The sequence below is a fragment of the Stenella coeruleoalba genome (assembly GCF_951394435.1).
Source record: "Stenella coeruleoalba genome assembly, chromosome: 3".
Lineage (NCBI taxonomy): Eukaryota > Metazoa > Chordata > Mammalia > Artiodactyla > Delphinidae > Stenella > Stenella coeruleoalba.
This window is the reverse complement of record NC_137148.1, coordinates 56,835,824-56,860,483: the sequence shown is the minus strand read 5'-3', so window position 1 is coordinate 56,860,483 and position 24,660 is coordinate 56,835,824. Positions and strand designations below refer to the sequence as shown.

The window sequence follows — 24,660 nt, the reverse complement described above, 5'->3', positions numbered from 1 at the left end:
GGAAATACGTGTTAAGAAGACATCTTATATATACTTTTCTATTTGGGAAAATGTGCCTTCAAAGTGAAAATGTAAAAACAAAGTACTTAGAGAGGTTTATCAATAAAGATGCCAGAAGGTGAATATAGACGTATATTACTTTGCCTTGCAGGAAGTATTGGATATCTCAGAAGTTGAACAAGAAAAGCTCTCATGGATTTTTAGTCCCTAAGTATGTTGGATTGAAATGAACTTGAGCTAACACATCTATAGTGTTACCATAAAGTTGACTGATTTGATTATAAAAGATGAATTTGCTGGAAAAATAAAAATAAAGGGAGGTCAGTATGCCGGTATATGGTTACCAGATAAGTCTTCTCTGGTGCTATGAAATTATGTGTGAAATATACATGAGTATACATTCATGTACCATTTAAGGAAAAAAATGTACCCACCACCCAAACTCTTCATCATTGCACCCTCAGCTTTCTTTTCAAGTTGTAACCATCTTAATTTACACACTTCTGTGTGCATCTCTATGTATTTTTTAGTTTTATCTGTTTTTGAATTTTATATAAATGGTTTCACTGTATTTTACTGTAACTGGTTTCTTTTGCTGAGAACTATTTTAAAAATTCATCCATCCTTGGGACATTTGGATTATTCCTTTTTATTCTTTGCTATTACAATGCTCATATGAAGATTCTTGTGTGTTTTCTGGCACACGTAAGAAGTTGTTCCAAGGTATATACCCAGTAGTATAATTGCTGACTCAGCGTATACAAGTGTTCAACTTTACTAGGTAATGGCAAACTAGTTTCCAAACTAGTTTTACTAAATCAGAGTTGTAAGAGTTCCTGTTCCTCTATCATGCATCTGTAACAATTGGTATTTTGTTTTTGTGAATTTAGTGACCGTGAAAAGATATGTAGTATCTTTTCGTTTATGAGCTATCATATTGGTTAAGTACTTAGGGGATGATTTATAGGTCAAAGAATGCATATTATTTATAATTTTGATGTTTCTAAATTGCCCTTCATATTGTACTAATTTACACTCCTACTAGCAGTGTATGAATTCTGGTTGCCATGTTCCCTAGGTGTGTCACGAAGCCTTTCTGACCTTTGTCAATGTGAAAGCAATCTAAGTGTAAATTTTCTGTGAACTCAATAGTCTTTGCCTATTTTTCTATTAGGTTGTTTGACTGACTTACAGCTCTTTATAATTTACAGAAATTAATCATTTTCTGTAAAAGGAGCTGCAAAATTTCCCCTAAGTTTTTACTTTGTCATGAAGAATTTTTAGGCTTTTTAAACCAATCTTTTCTTTCATGACTTTCAGGGTTTGTGTCATTCCTAGAAATGCCTTCTCCACACTAAGATTATATATAAAAAAGAAACTTTAAGGTTTCATATTGTACTTTAATTTAGAGCCATCTAGAGTTTTTGGTACACAGTATGAGGTTGAGATAGGAACCCATTTTTTTTTAAATTAAAACAAATGTCTACCCAGTTTTCCCAACACTTGTAAAATAATCCATCTTTTTTCACTTAAGTGCCATATACTAGTTTCATGTGAAGCATTTCGATGTTACCAGACTCAGTTCTTTTGAGCTGCCTATGTATGAATCAGTAGTTTTCACTCCTGTAGCCATAATTCAAAAACAAAAACAAATCCCAACAACCTGATTGGGACCCTCCGTCATTACTACCTTCTTTCACAATTTTTCTGGCTTCTCTGACTTTTTCATATGAACCCTATAATAATCTTTGAAGCTGTTGCCAGTCTTTGGGGATACTTTAAATTTAGACACTACACACTGGTAATCATTTAGGGAAGTAATCTATCCACTCTCGCCTGTTCACTTCTCACAAGCTTCCACATTTCTTGAACAACCCAGTTTTTAGAAAACTACAAAGCTACTTAAAGTGGTCTTGACGAAAAGGGAAGCCTATGGTCTCTCAACCCTTCTGGAGGGATGGAGACGATAGCTCTCATTCTGATTCTACAGCCATAGAAGTCTGCCAAAACAACCTCCAGGTTGCTAAATGCAAAGTAAATTCTGTCTTACTTGTTCTATACATCAGAACACCATGCTTTAGTTTTCTTTCCTCAAGCCTTAATTGTTGGAATTTCATGTTTAGTCCTTGCATCTTTCATTTTTCCTGTTCTCAATGGTGTTATTCAGTTTCATGGTTTAAACCACATTTACACCCTTCCGATTTTCCATCCGCAGCCAGACGATCTTCCCTGAACTCCAAGTGCCTACTCCACATTTCTTTAGATGGCTCAACCCAAATGTCAGATTTTTCATATTCCAGTTAACATTTCCATTCTTCTAGCTGCTCAGACCAAAAACCTTAACAGCCATCTTTGGTTTCTTTCCTCAAACCCATTTCTAGGATGTGAGCAAATCTAGATTCCTCCTTTAAAACATATCCAGATAATCCTACAATGGTCCTTTAACTTTACTCAAGGGCCAAACTGACATTCCAAACATTTTACTGTCTCAGGACATTCGTCCTTATTGTTCCCTTTACCTGAAATAGTCGCCCCCAGACGTCCATAGATTTGTTCCAAGTTTTTGCTCAAACGACACCCCCTCAGACCTTCCTCTATGTCCACTCACCCCATTTAAAATAACAAGTCTCTTCATCACCTCCCATCTCACTGGCACTCGCCACCATGTAGCACACTATGTTACTTATCTGCCTTGCTATAATAGAATGGAAGCTCCGTAAGATTAAGGAATTGTGCCTGTGACATAAAACTCGGATATCTATTAAATATGTAATGTGAAAGTATGATTTTTGTATATAAAATTCCCTAAATACAAAGTTAGAAAATCATGCTATTTAAATCACAATTTACAGCACACATGGTAATACCCATTGAAGTTACTGCTGGGTATGAAAATTAGTATAACTTTCTATGAAAGGAAATTGTAGTATAACCATCTCCTTTTGACATTGGCAATTCCAGAGAAATCGCTGCAGATGTATGCAAACATTTAAGCATGGGGCATTCATCATAACTTTATTTCTAGGAGTAAAAAATGAGAAATAATTTCTGAATGTCCAACAGTAAGACGGCTGTGTAAACTGTTCACAGAACGCGGCATAGCTATCATGTACCTTAACAGGCAAATTTAGATACTAAAAACAATGCACAAATTTACTATTCATATGTGCACAGAAACATCAAGTTATTCTATCACTGGGCAGTTGTATTAAATCCATTTAAAACTGTTCACTTGTCTTTCTTAAATTGTTTAATGAAGCTCTTCAAAAGGTAACATAAAGCTAGAAAAGGAATACATAAAATTTAAACTGTCAGAGCAAGATGGCTATAATATGCACAGAAATGAATTAGATCAGTAACTGGCACAAAAACTTTAAGGTTCTTAGTGTAAGAATTTTTCCGGTATCACTTTTGCCAATGATTTAGATTCTGTTGAATTTCTAAACTGTAACTTGCAAATTGTGTTGAACTGAACACTGGAGATCTATGCGGATGTTTCGGGAGTTTCTTTTACGCCAACACAAGACTGAGACTAAGGACAAGATGACAGTCGCTGCTTCTGTATTCACCACAGCAATGTTAAGTTCAAGCTCAGAGCTGTGGAATTCAACTGCTGTAATAGTTTTCCAATCATTCCTAAACAATCACATGTAATGCTAATGACTGGAGTCAGGTTGATTATGAACTCACAAGATTAAAAACACCAGTCTGTTCAAAAATAGGTATAAAGTGAAAACATCTTAAAAGTCTGTACTTTAATTTCATTAAAATGTTAAAGACTTACAAAAGATTTTTAGCTACAGGCACATTCTAAGATTGCTGCAGCAAATCAGAATCATGAATAACTAATGATTAGGCTGGTTTTGATTATCTTCTTCCACAACCTAGATCCTAAACCCTGGAATCTTAAACTATTTCTTGATGACGTGCTTCAGAACATGATACTCAGGTGTCATTTTCCCCCTCCTCTCCAACCCAAGTGAGGTATCCCAAATGTTCTCACGTGCAGGTAACGAAAGGGAAAAAAACCCCAAGTCTCATTTCCCTTGAAAGTTTTCTGGGTTGCACTAATCTCAGGCACTTTCCTTGTTGTAAATCCCCCACCCCCCCAAAAAAAGAGTACTTGACAGTTGTGCACACACTTCCTCTGAAATATATTAATACATTTAATTTTAATTAGTAACATGCAACTATAATAATGGATTACAACCTGAAGAGGAAACTACTACTTTTGTAAATATTTCCAAAATTACAAGTCTTATTTTTTTGAAGGATGACCAGAAAGCCTTAATAGGCCACAGGTTCATACACATTCATGCAATCTACCCTTTCAATGTTTTATTCATGACTTCACTTAGTTTTAACTCCTTTTTTTGCAGAGCAGTATCTTTTTCCTCTCACCAGAAGCTGAACCTAGAATCAACTGTTTAGAAATACATAACAGGATTAAAATGTGGGGAAAACAGGTTTTTTTTTTTTTTTACTACACTATACAACTAAGAAAATACTCAATTAAAAAAAATAGATGATGTCAAACAAGAGTGCACTAAAGTGTAAGCTAAAAAACCCTCTCAAAACAAACAAACAATAAAACAAAACAAAGAACAAGACAACAAGACGACCTATCTGGACCCAAAATGGGATGGGGGAACAGGGGAGAAGAAAGCTCATTTCCTTCCATTAAAAATCAGAGTGAAACATCTATAGTTAAACAACTTTATTAACATAGTCAAGCAGTGATTAACATTCACATCTATTATGTCACATCATACAAATGTAAATACAAAATTACTACAGTACAATATATATTCTCTGCATGATCCAAAATATTTGGTGGCCCCAAAAAACTCTCTTTAAAATTCAGCAGCTTATCAAAAATTAAAACCGTATTCTATTTAAAATGAAGATCTGTTAGCACAGAGTTTGACTTCAAGAAATATCAATTTAGTACAGTTTGAGAAGTTGCAGGAGGATGTTTGAAGGACACATTCTAACATAGTGTGGCAGGTACAGGAAACATCAGATTTAAAGCTTTTAAGCATAACTCATACAACCTAAGTTGTCAGCAGAAAGATCCAGTTATTTATAACTAAAGCTAAAACTACTAAATTATTGCACCCAATATTAACATGAATATTAAGTGTAAAACTGTTTTATAATATGAAGTGAAGTCATCAACCACGTTTAAACATCTCTTCTCACAGATGATAATCTATTAAGCAAAATTACTTACACAGTATTGCCTTATTATTATCTCCATAAAATTCATCCAATCTTAATTTGGTTATATATCCACAGAGGAAAAACAACAATGAAGCAATATGGGGAAAGTACAGCAGAACCCCTTTATGAGGCTGGTATTAGGAGGGAACCAACACTGCCTTATAGGCTAACCATGTTACAGTAAGCTTTTAGGAAGATAACTGAACTTGCAAAATAGCTAACTGTGAATAATACCAAGCCATAGTTAAGGGGATTCTATAGTAGATGAACAAAAATTGTAATAAACGGGAAAATCCTATTTTCCTAATTAGTGATATAATGCTTGGCAAATAGATTTGGTTTGACTTTAAAATGTACAAGAGGTGAAAAAAATAATCACCATTTTAACTTCCCTCAAAATCATGCATACATTAAAAAAAAATAAAAACAATACATTCTGGGATACAAATCACAATAAACAGTTGCTATAATTTAAATGTATACCTTAAAATTAATAAGCATAATAATTAGGCATAAAGATAAAGAATCCTCTACATATAATACCAATGGGGGAAGATCTATATAAGACTGAAAAAATTAGTCACAAGTCACCTGGAAAGTGTACAAGTGAATGAAACTTTCACGTAAAATTGAATTTTTAAGAGGCATTAGAAATATCTCCATATTTAATACAGTATGACTAGGTACTAAGTAGGTATACAATGCTCTTGCATGGTATTATTACTAGATAATATTGTTACACAGCTCTTTATTGATCTGATTTTTAATCTAGATTTTAGGCCCTTAATCTGAAGACCACAGTTTTCATCAAGATTTCAATGCCTACATTTCAGTAACAGTACTAGTAGCGACAGTTAAATGTTTTCCCCCCTGTATTACTCGCAAAAATAATTCAATAAGCAAAGCTGTGTGTAAAGTACTACTAAAGGAAGGACTTAAATTGCAGTTATGCACGATACACTCTTCTCTTGGGAAGAATGTTTTTGCACCGTTATCTGTTAATACATTCAATATGAATAATATAGGTTAACTATATGAAGCAAAAAATCCCACTTTTTTCTTTATGGCAAAGGATTTAAATTAAATTTAGACTAAAAGGTTTAAGACATAGTTTAATTCTGGCATTTCAGCTATGCAGGGTAATTTAATATATGACAGAAAAAATTTCCACTTTCCTATCTTAAGAGTTTGGAGAAAAGGAGAACCAAATTGAATTCTCGCCAGGAAGGACTTATACCACCACAGTCTGCAAGAATTAAGGATTGGAAAATCAGACTAAATGGAAAGATTCTTCATGAAATACACTAAAAAAAACAAAGACTGTAAGTATGATGACTCTTTATAAGCATATGTCACCAAAGCAAGAAGGATACAAGAGTATTCACCTGAGATAAAACTTGTATCTGAATATTTAATAACTGAGTAGACAAAGCATTTCAATAGAGGAAAGTCAGTTGAAATTATTTTAAAATATACATCTGATCCTATTTTACAATATATGCAATTTAAGCAATTCAGGTCAATGAAAAAGTCTTAACAAAAAAAATCACAGTGTTTATCAATATGTTAATTACAAAATGTATGCTACTTATTTTGTTTTTAAGATGTAATGGCTTGGTTAAGTGTTTTAAAATCTATTCTTCTGAAATCCAACCTACATAACAAAATCAAGTAGCAGTATAATGTAAAGCATCAGAACTGGCTCTTAAAGATTATTTACATGTTGATTATTTGGAAAATAACCAACCAAAAAATATAAAAAAGTGATTTCTTTTTTACACAGTATGAAGTTATTAAAGAGATTAGACAATACAAAAAGCAAAATTCTTTCCTGAATAAATGAATATCTGTGGCACTAAGTTCACTTACTAATGGACTGTAACACGGAACTGCTAAACATGCATTTAAATTATATTAAATACACTTTCTGTTTCCAACTTAGGTTGATCAGCAGCTTTTGTTCTGTTAGAATCCTTCAAAGAGAGAAGCTCAAACAGGAAAAAGAAGGCATATATAAAACAGTAAACACTGACCTCCTGAGGTTCCTACAACATAAAAATATTCAAGTAGAAAATCTACATCACTTAGCAGCGGCTATTTCTGTAGTTGAGCACACTAACAGCACTTTAGTGTGTAAGGAGCAGATGAAGTAAGCCGTGCTTTTAAGCATGCCAAGAGGCAGAAACACTGGAATGTAACAAAGACAAACTCACAATTTCATAGACATTCAGTCAACATTCAAAACTACTAAGACTACACCACAAGAATTAAGTTGCTTTATATATATATCCCATGATGTATTAAGTTTTATCAGAATGCTAAATCAGAGCTTACCTCAAAAGATAACTTAAATGGCTTCTGCAAATTCCTATGTTATACTATGTATCTGAAATATAATTAGGAAGAAACTATAACCTCAAGGGGGAAAAAACCCCCAAAAAACCCAACCCCATCTCAGGCTGTCAGTCATATTTATTTATATTTTGCATTTTAAAATTATATTTCCTTTTAATTTAAAAACACGTTAAGTGACTACAAAAGGGCACATTCTTATGTTACATATCTGCTTAATTAGAAATTAATTTTTCAATCCAATAGGTAACAACAATGCTTTTCAGTCAATAGAGAATTGGCAATCACAGGTCCAGATAATTTTACTGAAGGTTGTTTTTGTACGTTCATTTTAAAGTGTCCAGGAGAATTCTGAATTTAAATTTCTTTCAATTTAAAATGTTTACTACTTATTCCAGAACATTAAAATATCTCCCATATTAAATTCTAAAATGTTTTGGAAAACTACAGTATATCACTAGAATTTAAGGATAAAACAGCCACCGTAATCAGGTTTTAAAGACTAACTAGGAAGCAAATTTTGAGCTCCCAGTGAGGCAATGGTACTAGAAAGCAAAATGCTACATACCCTTTGGATCCAACTTACAATTTTAAAAAAACTGTACAGTAAAAATATGATTTAATTTCAGGCTCTACAGACTGAAATTTGCAAAGCCAAAGTAGAGGAAAGAAGGTGAAAGAACATGTTAAAAAAAAACACACACACAACAAAAACCTTTCTGCATGCTACCATGCATCTGAAATTTTTTGAAATGGTATTTATAAATTCACACACATACAGCTCAAACTTCAGTGCAATGGCTGTATCATTCAACACCTTTAGAGGAACAGAACCATGCAAAGAGGAGCAACTGCTTACAAAAACGGTTATTCAGTATTTATTCTGCAATGCGAAGGTGACGAACTAAAATATAAAAAGGTTGTTATGGCTTAACATTTCTGTTGCAGATTAAATATGCAGCATTGAAAAATGGAAAGGTGTGGCTTCATCTCTGACCAGCAGAGTTAAAAAGAAAAATCTCTCCATTTTCCTTCATCATCATGGGATACACTGTTCAGGCAATCCAAATTAATAAAGACTTGCACTTTCATATGGACACAAGATCAAGTGTACCAGTTAGGTTTTCACATTCACAGTATATAAGAAAATACACATGGAAGGAAAAGTAAAGGGTTAACTTAACAAGGATTTATTCACAGGAATACATGTAAGTAGAGAAAAATAACAGAAAAGCTAAACAAATGAAATGAAGAGGATCCAAACCAACTTTCACTCTGTAGCTTTTTACTTGCACCCTGTGTGCATATATCTAGGGCACAGAGGGCCACCAACATGCGCCAATACAGTGTAGGAACCCTGCATTACATCCATTAACTTAAACATATCTTTAAGATCATGCTTTGAACAAAAAAAGAAAGCTTAGAAGGCAATATGTTGAGTGGGAATAAACATTGAAATATAGCAATCATGTCTTCAACTTCTACAATTGTCTTTATGTGCCAACTAACATTTATGCAGCCTCTTACAGATCCTTTACCATGTAATTTAAGTTTTAGAAGTTTTGATAAAATCACTAGTAGTATATAACCATGCAGAAAGCACATCACACTGACAGCACAGAGGCAAAGATTTTGCACAGGTATATCAGCTTTCCACATTGTGCAGGTTACACACAATACAATATCAATCTTATTCCTAACAGATCCTAAAAAAGATATTTCAAGGCCTAGCTGTAAACTACAGTACTTTATATCTATATTCTTAATAAAAATAAAATCCACAAATCTTAAAAAGGAATTTTAAATGCAGGGCTATATTGAACTGGTAAACTGCAACACAAACTGGCGCAACAGAGGTAACTGAATACCAATCTCACTCTATGTGATGCAAGCATGCTACTCTCCCACTAATTTAAAGTACTTTCAATCACTATGAGCCAGAATGCATGCCTGAACCTTAAACTGCACTTTAAAAATAACATCTTGGCCTAGAAATTAAATCTAATGAAGTACAACCATCAAATTATATCCACTACATTAATGTCTTAATGCAAAATCAAGATGTCAATCTTTAGTTTGATATGTCCAACCCCATTTATTCCTCCCTCCCTGCCCACCCCACAAAGGTAAAAGGAGTGACTCATTTGGCATTTCACAGGGTGCTTCATTGTTTATATTTGTTTTGTTTTATTTCCAACTTTTTGGGGTACCTTAAATTGTAACTTCCAAGAACCTGCTTCTACTATTATGGGTAGGCAAGCTGATTTTAACTCTTATTAGCTTTCATTTGTGTAGTTCTTCATCAGCATGCAAAAACAAGTCCCCATCAATGTGGGAAATTTTATAAAAACCTTTAAATAAAAAAAAAAAAAAAAAAACCCTCAAAACTTACTGTCTTCTAATCCTCATTCTTAGGTTTCCTTTATTGTGCGCTATAGAATTTTTCCTCTTTCTCATCCCTATGCATCATTTATATGGTTCTTGTTTTGGTACAATTCCCCATAATATTCCAGAATGTACTGTTTTGTGAGTAGATTGAATAGCTTTTTCTTTTTTTTTTTTTGCTTCTTCACATCCAGTGCAGAGTTGTAATTGGAGACAGATTTCCACCCACAAAGGCTCCAGATGTTAAAACGTTTCCCAACAGCGACTTAATACAGTGACGGCAACACCTCCCTCCCGCCCCTCCCAGTAGGGTTGGGATTGTACTGTATTCCCTACTGGTTTACCCTTCCCCCCTGTAAAGGGTAACATTTTCCCTGGGTGCAGAGGCTCCCTCATAGTCTCCAAGACTGAAGGACCTGTAAGAAAACAAAAACAATTTTATACGTAAAACTGTTTTTCTTTTAAAGCCAGTGGAACACAAAATTAATCAAGTAGCAATGCCATCTCTACCTAAAGAAAATGAGAAACTGTACAAATTGCCTATGATCACACTTGTCAATGAGAACCATGTTGCTCCCTTCTCCTGCAGCTCTCAACTGTCACCTGCATCAGATACGAAAAGTGACGCCAAGCTGGGGACATGCACAGAGAGGTGTGCAGCGCTTTATACAGATGAAATATAGATGAAATATGCCTTATAGATTGCCATCAGTCTAATTACCTATCCTCATTCACACAATGGGTCCCGATGGGAGCTGATTATTTCTTATATAACAAGTGGCCTTGCTTTCTTCAAAATTAAGTTAGCACTTTCTTTAGGACAATCACTTTCCTTAGTGAGAATTAAAACATTATCATTTTGGCCAGTATTCCCAATGTTAAGCAAAAAGAAAGAGCGTGACTTATTTTACTCAGTCATGTCCTATACTCTCAGGCCTCTTGATTTTCCTGATAAAGACTTTTTCAATGCTAGCACAGTTTTAATTACGAGAAGATTAAGAAATAAAGGTAGATTACTGGGAGACTGTAACTAGTACCTGATAGTTGTCCTTTCACAACAAAACTTTTAACTACTCCTGCGAAACTTTGGATATTTATGAAGGTCACCACGGTTAATTCATAACTGGTGAAATGACACAGACCACACAGGGTTTATTAATCAGATTTATTAACCCGAAAGTGCTCAAGACTCAGCTCACTGTTGAATAATTTAGCCCTTGATGCTAAAAGTTATTTCTCATCTATTGCATTCTCATGATTTAACGTAAAGTGAATCAAGCACTTCTCTAAAATGCTAAAGCCACAAGACAGCCATAAGGACTCAAGACCACTGTGGGACAACACACACAAAGGGCTCTGAGATATTCCAGAGGCTGCAAGCCCATTTCTACTGCCCTTTTAGGCTAGTCAACTTAGATGTTGAAATCTTTCCAGGTTTAAAATCTAGCTCAGAGTAAAGAAGCAAGCATGCAAACAGAAACTCCAACATACAAGGTAATTCAAGTAACTTTATGCCTTCTCAACACACACTGAGTACACTCTCTGACCCTCCAGTTGAACAGGTCTCAGTTCATGTTCAAAAACTAATGAAGTGCGTCCTGGCTCACGGTACTAACCCATATTACTGATATTTATTGAGCCAACTTAGTGTATTAGGCAATATATGAAGTCCTGGCACCACATACAGAATCGTATTTAATCCTCAAAATAACCTAATGAGGAAACTAAGGCTAAAAGACCAGAACTGTTAGTTTGACTTAAGTCAGAAAAACTCAAAGACAAGAGTGCAGGTGGACTTACCCCTCTACCACCCCAAACCAAAAAAGAATCTTCCAGTGATCTTTTAAAAACACCGTGCTGGGAACGAGGAAGGTGCTCAATAAAATATGAAGAATAAATATTAAATATTCCTATTTACTGAGACCAAATCCAGTTCCAATTCTACTTGGGTTTTCCCTAAAGCTCACAACATAGGAAGTCCTTGATATATAAGAAACTATAAATTCATGCTTTAAAAATGAATCTCTACCCTGTCACAGTGAATGTCAGTGACCTCTTAAAGGGCAAAAATTAAAAAAAGGATTGGTTGAAGAAATGGTAATCCAACTAGTACACCACCTTGGATTTCCTTCTACCTAGGATTCAAAGTGGAACCATGTATTTTATCTTGCTTGCTGGCTCATCAATCAGTCTCCAGCCTTCATGTAAGTAATTTTAAGTCAAATATAACATGATACTGTTTTACTCAACCTCTGTGGAAAACAAATAGCTTTTATTCTATTCAGTAGTTTTAGACTGAAGTCCTAACTTAAGTTTCTTCATCCTGGAAAATTCCAAATTTCTTACAACTTACCCCTAATTATGGGACTGCAGCTTAAGTGTACGACGTTAAACACCATAAAAAGCTGCAAGACGCTCTTTTAAGGGAAGCGGAAACTGGTCAGAGAAACGCCTCCAATTTTCATCCCCAACTTGATTTTTAAATCCATGAAGGATCTGCAAAAAAGTAAAAAATCATTATCAATAACAAAAGAGAAACTCTCATATCTGCGTAGCTTCTGAAATCAAACACTACTGATTTTATTATTCTAAAATTTTACCCCTATTAAAGTAGTTATTCTCAAACTTCGTTGAATTCTACACCTTTCCATGTCTTGCCTAAAATCACCTCATAGAATATGCTGCACTTTGCTTTGAGAAGGTTAGAATTCAGCAAGTGTCCTAGTAACAGACGTACTCTAAGCAATCTGACATAGTAGTAATGAAAAGCAAGCAAAAAGGTATAGCATTCACCCAAGGGATTAAAATTTTTATGCCTTATTAAGTTTATTCAAATTGAAAATATACAAAGCTTTGGGGGTTCATAGTTGCAACTATATAGTTCACTAATTTTAATATTAGGTAATTCAAATGTGTAGCAGCATTTTATTTCTTATTTTGTTATGGCTGAGGGCTGACTGGAGTTAACCACAAGGGGCATTACTAAAACAAACACACAGGTTTAATCCTTGCTGTGACCAGTTAGATTTACTTTGTTCAATAGATTATATTATACTCCAATCTTAGTCAGCCATCTTTGAAAATACATGCTATTTTGCATAGGTGGGATAACAGGACTTCATGAATCAGTGGTACTGCTTGAGAAAATATTTTTAAAATACATGCTCTATTGATACAAAGTCACTACTGTATATTAAGAAAAGATCAAGTCAACTTCTTTATTACCAAGAACAAAAGTTATATAGTCTACCAGTACTGATTTGAAGAGTCTAAGTTTCATATGAAATAAAAACATAATTTAAATTTCCCAACTAAGTAACAGTCACATGATGTGCATCATAAAGACTTTTTAGTTACCTTACAGAACATGTCTCGCAGATCATCTTTTGGATTAATCCATGATGCAACAGCATCACAAAAAAATATAAAATCCTATAACAAGCAAGAAATACATCTTCAATTGATACTGTATTTGTCAAACACAACAAAATCTACATGTAAACTTCAGAATATATATCAACAGAATCCTAGGTAAAAAAAAAAAACAACTTTTTAAAACAGCTATAATAAGGAATTAAAGTAATTTCTTAATGGTTGTCCCTGTTACTCTACCATCAAGGAACCTCTAACTTATTCAGTTTATACCGGAATTTAGTGCTACAGGAAAACCCAAATGAACTTGTTGGCCAACCCAGTATTTAATCTTACATTACAAAACCCCAGTCTAGTAAATGTGTAGCATCAGCAAGGACTGAAAGCATCAAATAAGCACCAGTTTAAAAAATCTTCATTTATGGAATTATATAAATTCAATAATTTTACAGTTCTGATTGGCCTAGAAATAATTCAAAGCTAGTTAAGTATATACCAAACAAGTTTGACTTAAAGCATAGGAATTTATAGATCTAAATTTCAAGATCCACCTCCAGATAGAAATGTAAATGAAATGATAAGTTAGAAGAAAAATTATGTAGTTACAAACAGCACCCAGCCCAACCCAACTCAAACAAACAAAAAAAACCCCCAATGCTCAGCCTATTATTTAAAAGATAATCACGTTATTCTGACTAAAAGAACAAGGTGATGACAGGTATATGCTTGAAATACTTCATTTAAGTATTTTTCAAGTTCGACTATCTTACTGAAACAACAGTTCAACACACAACATACAAGATACTGCTGATGTACAACTACTTTAAATTTTACTATTAAATTCAGAAAACCTCATTAATTTCAAAAAAAAATCACTAATACTAAAATATGTGCATAAAACACATATTCAAGCAAATAAAATACCACGTGCCCAAAGTTTATGGTTTATTCAAATTATGATTCCTGTGTCTTCTGAATATCAAAGTCTGATGTTAAAAATTTAAATTATATATACATGTAGAATTTGTGATTAAAAATTTAAACATAAATAAAACTTCATACATTTTCTTTTAACCACACCCAAATAAAGTATGTGAAAAGTAGAAATTTATACCAACTTTTTAGTAGCGATTTCATGACCACACGTGTTACTGTCACTGTCTTAAATGTTAATGCAAAAGGAAAAACAACAATAACAAAAAAAAAAACCGCTGTATGAAAATGCTCCTTCTTAATATGGTATATACCACATCAGATACCTCTAAAACGTATTAAAGGGGACACAAAGTTCTTAAGTATTGGAAAAAACCCGGAAACTCAATGCCAGGAGGTTATTTTGCAACTAGGGACCATCTTTTAAGACAGTAATGGCTTGTTTTAATAGTAAGTTATTAATGTTATACAAATCTAAAATGAGCCAAAAGATTTTTTTCCAGTTCTACTTCATATGTTTTCAATGCCTATCACCTACATCAATTTTGAATTTTCTAAGCTGGTATTTCACAATGTTTCTAAACCTGAATTAACAAACAACACAGTAATCAACGTAAGATAGGAAGTATCAAAAGGTCTCAGTTAAAAAATGTTCAAAGCACCTATCCCTTGAAAGTGAAAGTTTATTTTCTGGAAAACCCCTCCCATACTTTCTTTTCCTTACAATTTATCTGTTGAGGAACCTGGGACATTTAACCTATAGCCCCACAGCCTGCATTTTGTTGATTTCATACATATGGTGTAAATCAACACATCCTTTGATGCTTTGTGTGTCAGCTGGATCCAGAGGTTTGATCAGATTCACGTTTAGTACTGCTGCCAAATAATTTTTTAAAGGCTAAAGACATCTAAATATAGTATGAAATAGCGTAAGAAATGAAATTAAGGATGAATAAATCACTAAATCATAAACTCTCAAAAGTTAAAGCAGTTTCAATGGTTGATTCAGTATTCTATTTTATTCACTACCGAGTTTCTGATCTAAGTAACAGAAAGAGTATCCTACTATTTGATCACCCTCTGAAGTGTAGAGAGCCTCAAACTCAGCAAATTGATATTCACAGTTTTAGGAAGCATTTACAAAGTAAATAAATGACGTTTGAATGTGAATGAAAGAAGCTTTGGCTTAATTCAAGTCAAGAATATAACTTTTATTCTCCCAATCTGCTGTTATTATATGTCAGGACCAAAAAAACATTTAGGAAATAAAAATAGGCATCATCATTTCAAGATGTTAGGAAATACACATTTAAAACATAATTTGTTTCAGTATCTTCAGTAAAAATAGGTAATATTTTTAATAATTATAGTTTAAACTTTAAAGTTTCATAATTTAGAACATTAAAAGTTAAATCCTTTTGAACATCTTACTTGGATTACTCCACTGGGATTCACACTGATCATGGTACAAATCCCACGAAATGCTGAATCCTTTTCCTCATTGTCCCTTATGTTTCTCAGAGAGGTGCACCTATTAAATTATAGAATTGAGTTTAGCATTTAAGTAAAAAGCAGGTTCAACTACAATACTAATGGACAGTATTTAATGGAATAAGCACCAGAGTAGAGATAATGTTTATATTCAAAGAATTTTCATAAAGCTTAAGTTTCTCACACTTACTATATTATGTTGGGCCCATCTAATCTCAATATAGTGAAAACCTTGAAATTCACAATTCTTACTAATAAATTGCATCTAAGTAATAACAACTGATTTTAATTTCTCATTTAAACTATTAATGAGCTTGATCCAAGAGTAAATTACCCATTTTTAAAACTGTATTATGACTTGTATTCCATTAAACACTACTAAAAATGTCTTGATTTGAAAGACTGTCAATCGAAAGAAGCAGAACATAGGATATACTGCCACAGTAGAAACTATTATTATACAACTTATGATGTAGATGTTTAATTTTTACATTAACAAGCAAATAAGATTTTTATACATAACAAATTTAAACATGTATTTCTTAATGCAATCCAAGTTTTCAAATTAATTCTAAAAAAGAAACAATGCAAAAACCTAAATTTATAGAATTTGCATGCATCTTTATTTTACTGGTGGATATTTAAATGCTTTTTATGTATAATCAAGCTTTTTAACACAGCAAGCATGTGACAATCTTATCCCATGCATCAATTAGTCGTTAGCCACAACATAAAATAAATATACATGACGATGCTACTGAAAAACCTCACAAACCTGATAGGACAAGATTAGTCACATGGTTGGCAATGATAAAGGATTGTGATTTTTGTAACCAACTGAAAATATATCTAAAAGTGAGATAGAAAGAGAAAGAAAGAGTGAAGAAAAATGAATTAAAAAAAAAGATTGAATAATACACACCAGGGTCTTATAAACTGCTGTAGCATGGGGGCCACCTCTTGAGGACAAACGTAACCAAGACGACCAATTGTTATTGCTAAGGTAACGCAATCACGGTTATACACCACCAAACGCCAACCAAGACATGAGCAAATGAGGGGGAAGGAGAAAAAATAAAGAAAAAACAACAAATAACTCAGAAACAGAAACCAACAGAATTTGTGTATGATAATAAACATAAGATTTCACCAGTGCTGTTTATTACCACCCCCTATAATAAGGGGCAGCAACATATATGGCATACTCTTGGAAAAAGGAAAACAAAAGGAATTAAAAAAACTTTAAAGATTGAGAGAACACCAAAAACCGTGATGAACTGCTTTTCTCGCTCAATCGTCAAGATATTCTGTTAATAAAACGATGAGCGATTAAACAGATGGATTTAGATTCTTCCTTCAAAGCCAGTTGAAATTTCAGTTTAACAATGAAATCTAGGTTTTCTCCCCCAAGAAATACTAGTAAATGTAAATTATTACATTTCTGAATTGTCTATTCAAACACATTTCTCAGAAGTTAACAGTTAAAAGCTTTCTCACTTCTTTACGTAGCTTTCTATGTGATTTCCATTCTTTGAAAATTATCTAGGAATCTGATCAAAATTTTGGTATAATTTTGGTTTGTTTGCCAGCATTTCCAAAACAAGCCAGTGGACCATTTGTTGCCTGATATCAAAATCAACTATTAAATTTTAGGTGTTGTGGTACATACTGAATAAATGGATTGGAAAATTGCTGTGCTATGTCAAATCCCGTTCCAAAAAAAAAACCTCTGATGGTGATGATGATAACAACTCAAACAGTCCACTAATTTCAAACCCTGTTTGACAAAAAGGAAATTTAGACAGTCCACTGTAATGACATGTGACATGTGGACCAAAGGAACAAATATTCTGTCCTTGCTATAAAATGCACAGCACATGATAATAGATAATAAAACATACTGATTACATGCTAATATTTTATTTTTAAAAATTTGAAGTGGGAATTAATCAAACATATATTCACCATCAAAATTCAGTTAAGTCCTTAAATTTACAAAGAGTTAAAAACAGGTGCAACTCAGAACTGCATTCTGCAATTCAAAGGTACATTACATATAAATACATTTATACACAACGGGAAAAAAAAAAAACAAACAGAAAACAAACCATGAGGTGCTTTAATGGTGTTCTCTCAAAAACTTACAGGTTAACCTTTCATAAAAAAAGGGTGGGGGGGTAAAGAAAAATGTTTAAGGATTACTTGAAGCAAACTACACAGATAATACTAAAATCCAGCAGATTCATATGAAGCAAGAGAAAGAAAACCTATGTTCAAAAGACACAAACTATGCAACATTCTCATTAAACAGGCAAGTATGAACAACCCAATGAAACATGCGATAAAGCAGATGATGGTCCATTGAAAAAGTTCAGTGTAGGATATACTAATTAGAAAAAAAGCAAGTAACTGCATATACTAAGGAATTGGCTTTATGAAATATTAAGATAATGGTAATTAAGTTGCTAAAATACACAGATATTACCCACTAACAATGATTTTATTTTAATAATTATCCACCCCCCTCCTTTGGGGATGGAATAAAAGAAACATTTTCTGCAGTCACTTGTGATAAGAATAATACAGTGAATCCCAAGTGTGTTTCTTAATCATATCAATTCAATCCATCAACTTGAAGGGCATTATCAACTACCTTTTGATTTACTTAGGGTAGATTCATACTTAGAATATATTCTTATATATAAAGCCAATTTGTTCAAGGAACTATAACAAATTCACCACCTGATATCCCACAAGAAACTTTAATATACATTACACTCAACATTTATTTGCAGTTATGCATTCACATTTAAAAATAAATAGGAAGTTTCTTAAGGTTCAACAGTAATTTGATAATGGCCAAGTGTTCCAAATCTGAATGTCATGTATAGGTACTGCATTCTAAAGAGATAAAAACCTGACAAGATTTCATAACCATCCTATACATAGCTTTTTATACTTTTCAGCAAGAAAATCTAATTCACTTCATGATATAAACAGTACCCATACAGCCAAACAGCCATATAACTGTTTCATAATTAAAAGATTTCCTTCCATACCAATAATCACATTAATTATCACATTAGGATATAATAAACTTTCTATAATTAAAAAATGTAAAATTAAAATACCTTTGAAGATAAATTTTTATTTAGAAAAACTTATTTGTTTCTTTGTCCAGTATATTGGTAAGGCATTCACTGACTATGAATATACTACTGGAATTGTCTTAGTATATAAAGAAAAAGATGTGCCTGGTTGAAAACAAAATTTACATTTTAAAAAATCAGGGAGGGTGGAAAGAAATCACCCTGAAATGTGTTTTATAGTATGGAAGGTACTCTTTAATATAAACATGCTCTCTATAAATGCAAAAGAGAAACAAGCCTCCTGAATAAAAATCCCACAAGATACTGCTTTAAGTTCCCAATCTGAAGAAGAATATACAACAAAATACAAAATACATATGCCATTATTAACGAACTAGCCACTACAATGCAATCTATTTTTGGCTACATTTTTACAAATTAAAAAAAAAAAATTACTCCCCAGCTGCCAGGTATTCTCTGAATTAATGTAAAAGTAAAATTCATATCATTCAATAGTTATTTTAGTTGGGGCCCATTTTAGGGAGTATTAAAACACTATAACAGGGGAGAAAGTGGTTTTTTTTTTGAAAGTTTCTGAAAACTGGCTGTGGAATGAAGCTAAAACAGTACATTTCATTACTGAGAATACAAATTAGCTGTTAATTAATAAGCTGGGTTTCTAAAGCTAGCTTTGCTTTAGTTTCTCTACACATCTTAATGTAAAATTAAAAGGCAAATAATTTTCTCTTCACCGTAACAGTTCAGTCATATGGTACCTGTATTCTCTAACAACGTCTTTGGTGTGTTGGGTCTGTTAATGATTTCTACAAGCTGGTGCAACACCATAGGAATATAAGGCTGCATCTCTATACCTAGATCATTCCCAAAAGAGAAAACAAAAAAGAAAAATTTCACTGTTAAAATATCAATGTAAAATATTTTTGCCCCCTTTACTGTGATATAATATTCATATACATAATGCTCATTATAAAATATTAAATTATCAAAAATTTATGTTTTTAAAGGGGAAAACAATCTTACCCATTTGAATGGAGATTTCTCCAATTGCCCATGTAGCATTATTGCAGACTGAAATGAACTCTGGATTTAGGTTGGTTCCCAATATTGGCATGAAATCAGCTAGAAAAAAAAAGTTTTTAAAAACTATGTAGTAAACTTCTCAATAGCAGTGTTTTGTGCTTTAAAGGAAATCTACCAGATGGAAACTGAAATCTAGGCAAGAAACAGCCTTTAAAAAAAAAAAAAGCTGTTGGTAATAATTATCTTAAGAAACTGAAGGAAGCAATATCTGGCCACTGAACGTTCATGTGAAATGTATCAGGAAGCCCAAGTTTTGGTTTTAAGTATTATTAAAAAGAGCTGGTCAGAATAATCTCTCTTGTCATCAGACTGAGAAAATTTAAAATAAAGTGAGGAAAACATGATACAATAGAACTTTCTTCAAAGCTGGTTTTTCACACTCAGAAAAAAAATTTAAATCAATGATTTTGGCTTTTACAGTAACTTTTATCCTAGTGCTCAGATTGTGGTCTCTAAATATCACTTTCCATTTAAAAGGAAAAAGGGCTATCAGAGAAATGTCCCATCGCAGGCTAAGGGCAGGAAATGTACAAAACAAGCCTGGACTATTTTTTCATACCAGAAAAGACTCTGGACCCAAGTTGGTAAAGCTCCTGTTGCCAGCGGTAGGACAATTTGAGCATCATGAGCTCATACTGACAACTCTAACAAACACAAACTAAACTCTGAAACATAATATAGATACCTATGGACAATGCTGGAAATCAATTATTATTTTGAAAACTGGTAAATAAAGAGAAAGAATCAAGTAATTATCCTGCCTCTTCTCCTATATGATTTGTACCTCAGGGCAATAATTTATTGATATGGGAAATGTCTCTATATATGCATTCTCACTACTAAATGAAGAATTAGAATATCATTTTTTAACCCCTAATAAACCAGTCGATCTCACAGTTTCTCAATCTCAGCAATACTGATAATCTGGGTCAGATTATTTTATTGTGGCAGGGGGTTGTCTCATGTGTTGTAGGATGTTTTGCAACATCCTTCGCCTCTACCCACTAGACACCAGTAACACACCCCCAGTGTTAAAATGTCTCCAGACATTGCCAAATCGCTCCAGTTGAGAAACACTAACCTGGAATATAATCATCATGGTTGGTAACATTAAAAACAGGGAGACAACTAGAAACACTGTACCTCCTGAAGAAGGTACATGATCTATAAAGTCATAAAATAAAAAAAGAAATGTAATCTTTCATACAAGTTTAAACTCATAAAAACTAAATCAGGTGGAAAATATTTGTAGAACAAGCTTTCCATAAAACAAGAATTCATTACACTTTCATTTAGAGGAGTTAGGCTTAACTTGATGGTTTACTTTAATACGTCATAAATAATGTTATTATTCAAAGTTCAGAAAGACAGTTATTATTGAAAAGTATAACTGGGAATTGGCTGAAGGTCAAAAGGTACAATCTTCTAGTTCTAAAATAAGTTAGGTTCTGGGGGATGTAGTATATCACATTATAACTATAGTTAACAATACTGTTGTATATTTGAAAGTTGCTAAAAGAGCAGATCTTAAAAGTTCTCACCCCACACACAAAATATTTGTAACTATGTGAGGTGATAGATGTTATAATTAAACACTGTGGTAATCATTTCCCAAAATATACATATATCAAATCATTACATTGCACACCTTAAACTTATACAATGATATGCCAATTACATCTTAGTAAAAACTGGAGGGCCCCCCCCACAAAGCACATCTTATCAAATGAAAACAACAACAACAAAACCATTTTAGATCACTGCTTTAAACTAAGATTAAATGATGGGATATAGAAATGAAGGGAAAATAACCAAAACCCCATTTAATCCATGGGTCTGACAGCAAATCAGGTTACATCATTCAAGGAATCCCTTCTTATCTTCACAAAAGGCTAAGACAAATGCTATGCCGCTTCAACAGAAACAAATCATTATTGACTTTTAAGAAAATTGTTTGAAGTTTCCTATAGTACCTGAAAAATTATGCTGGTTTACCATGAGAAAACCTGATTATTATTATTACTGGGTACCTCTACCAAAAAAGAGAGGCTATTCAAGAAGTATTCATGAACTAGCATATAGGACCAAGGATTCACAGGTGGGCATGTAATACTTTTCCAACTTCTCTCCAGTCACATGAATGCCTAATGAGCTGAAGTGATGGTGACTTCAAAAAAACAAGGAACAGGGGTTCCCATCCTGCCTGCTTGAATCAGAGCAGCTCTAACCAGTAAAATGTGCACTTATAAATGTTGGGATTTCATGGAATTTCAGTTTAATAATGAAAACCATAGCTGATGAAAAATAATGTTAAAAATCACGTCACAGGGGCTTCCCTGGTGGCGCAGTGGTTGAGAGTCCGCCTGCCGATGCAGGGGACATGGGTTCGTGCCCCGGTCCAGGAGGATCCCACATGCCGCAGAGCGGCTGGGCCCGTGAGCCACGGCCGCTGGGCCTGCACGTCCGGAGCCTGTGCTCCGCAACGGGAGATGCCATAACAGTGAGAGGCCCGCGTACCGCCAAAAAAAATAAATAAAAATAATAATCACATCACAGCAATAGAAAATATTCTTACCTATACAAGGCTTAACATGCTGAAAGCAAGCTTTTGTCAGATCACCTAACAGGGCGAAGGAACTCTGTCGAACCTCTGGCATTTTATCCTGCAAGAAAGAAGAAGACATTAACCCCAATGTGACACAGAAAACCAGGTTTCAATTCATTTCAATTTCATAAGTCTCACCTGCATGCACTGATACATTAGTGTTAGAATGTTACTTCGGGCTACTAGCTGCTCAATGTTGCCTCCAAGTCCTTCAGCCAGGCCACTGAGTAAGTCAAGAGCCACGATCATAAAATCTTTATCTGGAGCCTCATACTGATCTGGTTGAGCATTGTTCAGCTGAAATTAAGACAAAATTTTTTGAAAACTTACTTTGAATCAATTATTGAAAAAGTTTGTATACATTATGCCTATCCTTAGAAAAATGTTTGATGCCAAGAAGGGAGAGAGAGAAAAATTTTTAAAAATACCATTGCTTGTGCAAGAGTCTTCTGTACTAGGTTTACACAACGCTGATACACAGGTTCACAGTATGGAAGGAAGCCAGACTGCAGGGCTGTGGCAACTGAAGATAGGCACTAGAAAAGGATAACGTAGATGTGTAAAACTTCTAGGTATAATTGAGACTATGATAAACGCTTCAAAGTGTACTCAATAAGATTCCGGTCACTTATGAGCCTGTTCTACTAGTCTATAGCGTAGCAGGTTTACCTTTTCAAACCTCTCCTTTGGATGCCATTCATTGCTGTTAAGTTTACTAGCTGGTCAGGGGAGGTTTCCTCAAAAAAATGTAAAGGTTTCTTTAATGAACATTATCTTTCAGGAACAGATTTAAGTATTCTGTATTCCTATTTTTTCCTCAAATGTAAGAGAGACATTTATTTATCCTCCCATCCTGGTCAATACAGTGGGTGGACTTTACTGGGCACATTCTGAGCCCCTGCCTGGAAATAAATATATCTAGTCATAATAATAATTCTTGTTTTGTTGGGCCCAGGATTAGCCATTGCTCTGTCACAGAAGTTTTTACTTTGCTGGTTAGGGACAATCCATGGCAGAAGTGGTGACCCCTGAAATGACAGGGGGACAAGAATGACTGAACTGGCTCTACCAATATCAATTCATCTAGGTTTAAGTTACCACATGTGAGAATGTATTCAGTTATTTGAAGAGCATATAAATTTTGGGGGGTTAAAAAAAGCATTTAAATACACAAGAAAACAAAACTTCAAACTAGACAGAAAAGGTATAAAGTGAAGTCCCTCCCATCAGAGTCCCAATGCTACTTCACATGAGTATATGTATGTATTAACAATAAATAATAGATAAAAGAATTTATGTCGATTATGACATGGCTATATATCCATATAAAGAAATAGTTAAATAGAGATGGACATATATATGCTGATATGGAAAGATCTCCAAGCTAATTCACTATCAAATAAGTAGAGCAGGCTAGAAAACATACACAATTCAATCCATTGTCTACTTAAAAAAAAAAAAAGCATAACACATCCATTACATTTTTTCTGTTTCACAGTATTTCTGTGAAAACAGAAAATTTTAGATGTACCATAATTAAAGTTACGGCATGTTACATATTTATTCAGCATTTTAACAGAAATGGTTCAGAATGTAAATTAACACTTACTGCATATACCCATTTTAGATTTGAACACGTGTTTTTTGATGAAACACAGATTAACTAAATGTTACCAGCTTAGCATACCTCAAGTAAAGGGAAGAGATCTTTATCTTCATCCTTTAACATGTTCCATTTCTGGATCAGTGGAGGCATTAGCATCTGAATATATTCCTAATTACAATGATGAAAAACACATAAAGCTCCACTACCATATGTAAACTAGTTCATTTTGAGTGTATGAAAATTAAAATCCATTTACAGTAATTGTGTAAAATTATTACTGAAAGAATTTTAAAGACTCATTCTTTGAATTTTTTTTTTTAGTCCTGGGGCCTGTGACATGTAATGACTCCTGCTGAGTAGGTTATAAATGACAAGTAAACTTATTAAAGACATTTGCAGAAAAAAATTTATATTCATTTAAATGTGCTTACTAAAACGGAAGAATTCACGCAACCAAGTCAATAAACATAGTAATCATGTAAACAGGAGCACAGATTCTACAT

At 33.5% G+C, this 24,660-nt stretch overlaps 1 protein-coding gene across 1 annotated transcript in view; it reads right to left on the bottom strand.

The window, feature by feature from the left end:
- Nucleotides 1–4,702: 4,702 nt before the first annotated feature.
- The window catches only part of TNPO1 (transportin 1), an 89,703-nt gene continuing 69,745 nt past the window's right edge, over nt 4,703–24,660 (bottom strand). Inside the window, exons 15-25 of the mRNA XM_079918619.1 lie at nt 24,239–24,325; nt 22,980–23,087; nt 22,690–22,848; nt 22,522–22,609; nt 19,887–19,985; nt 19,622–19,717; nt 16,679–16,754; nt 15,697–15,796; nt 13,318–13,392; nt 12,314–12,456; nt 4,703–10,376 (exon numbers count right to left, since the gene is read on the bottom strand). Coding sequence (XP_079774745.1) covers nt 12,349–12,456; nt 13,318–13,392; nt 15,697–15,796; nt 16,679–16,754; nt 19,622–19,717; nt 19,887–19,985; nt 22,522–22,609; nt 22,690–22,848; nt 22,980–23,087; nt 24,239–24,325 — 996 coding nt within the window. The 3' untranslated portion in view covers nt 4,703–10,376; nt 12,314–12,348. The remainder of the gene's footprint in view (nt 10,377–12,313; nt 12,457–13,317; nt 13,393–15,696; nt 15,797–16,678; nt 16,755–19,621; nt 19,718–19,886; nt 19,986–22,521; nt 22,610–22,689; nt 22,849–22,979; nt 23,088–24,238; nt 24,326–24,660) is intronic.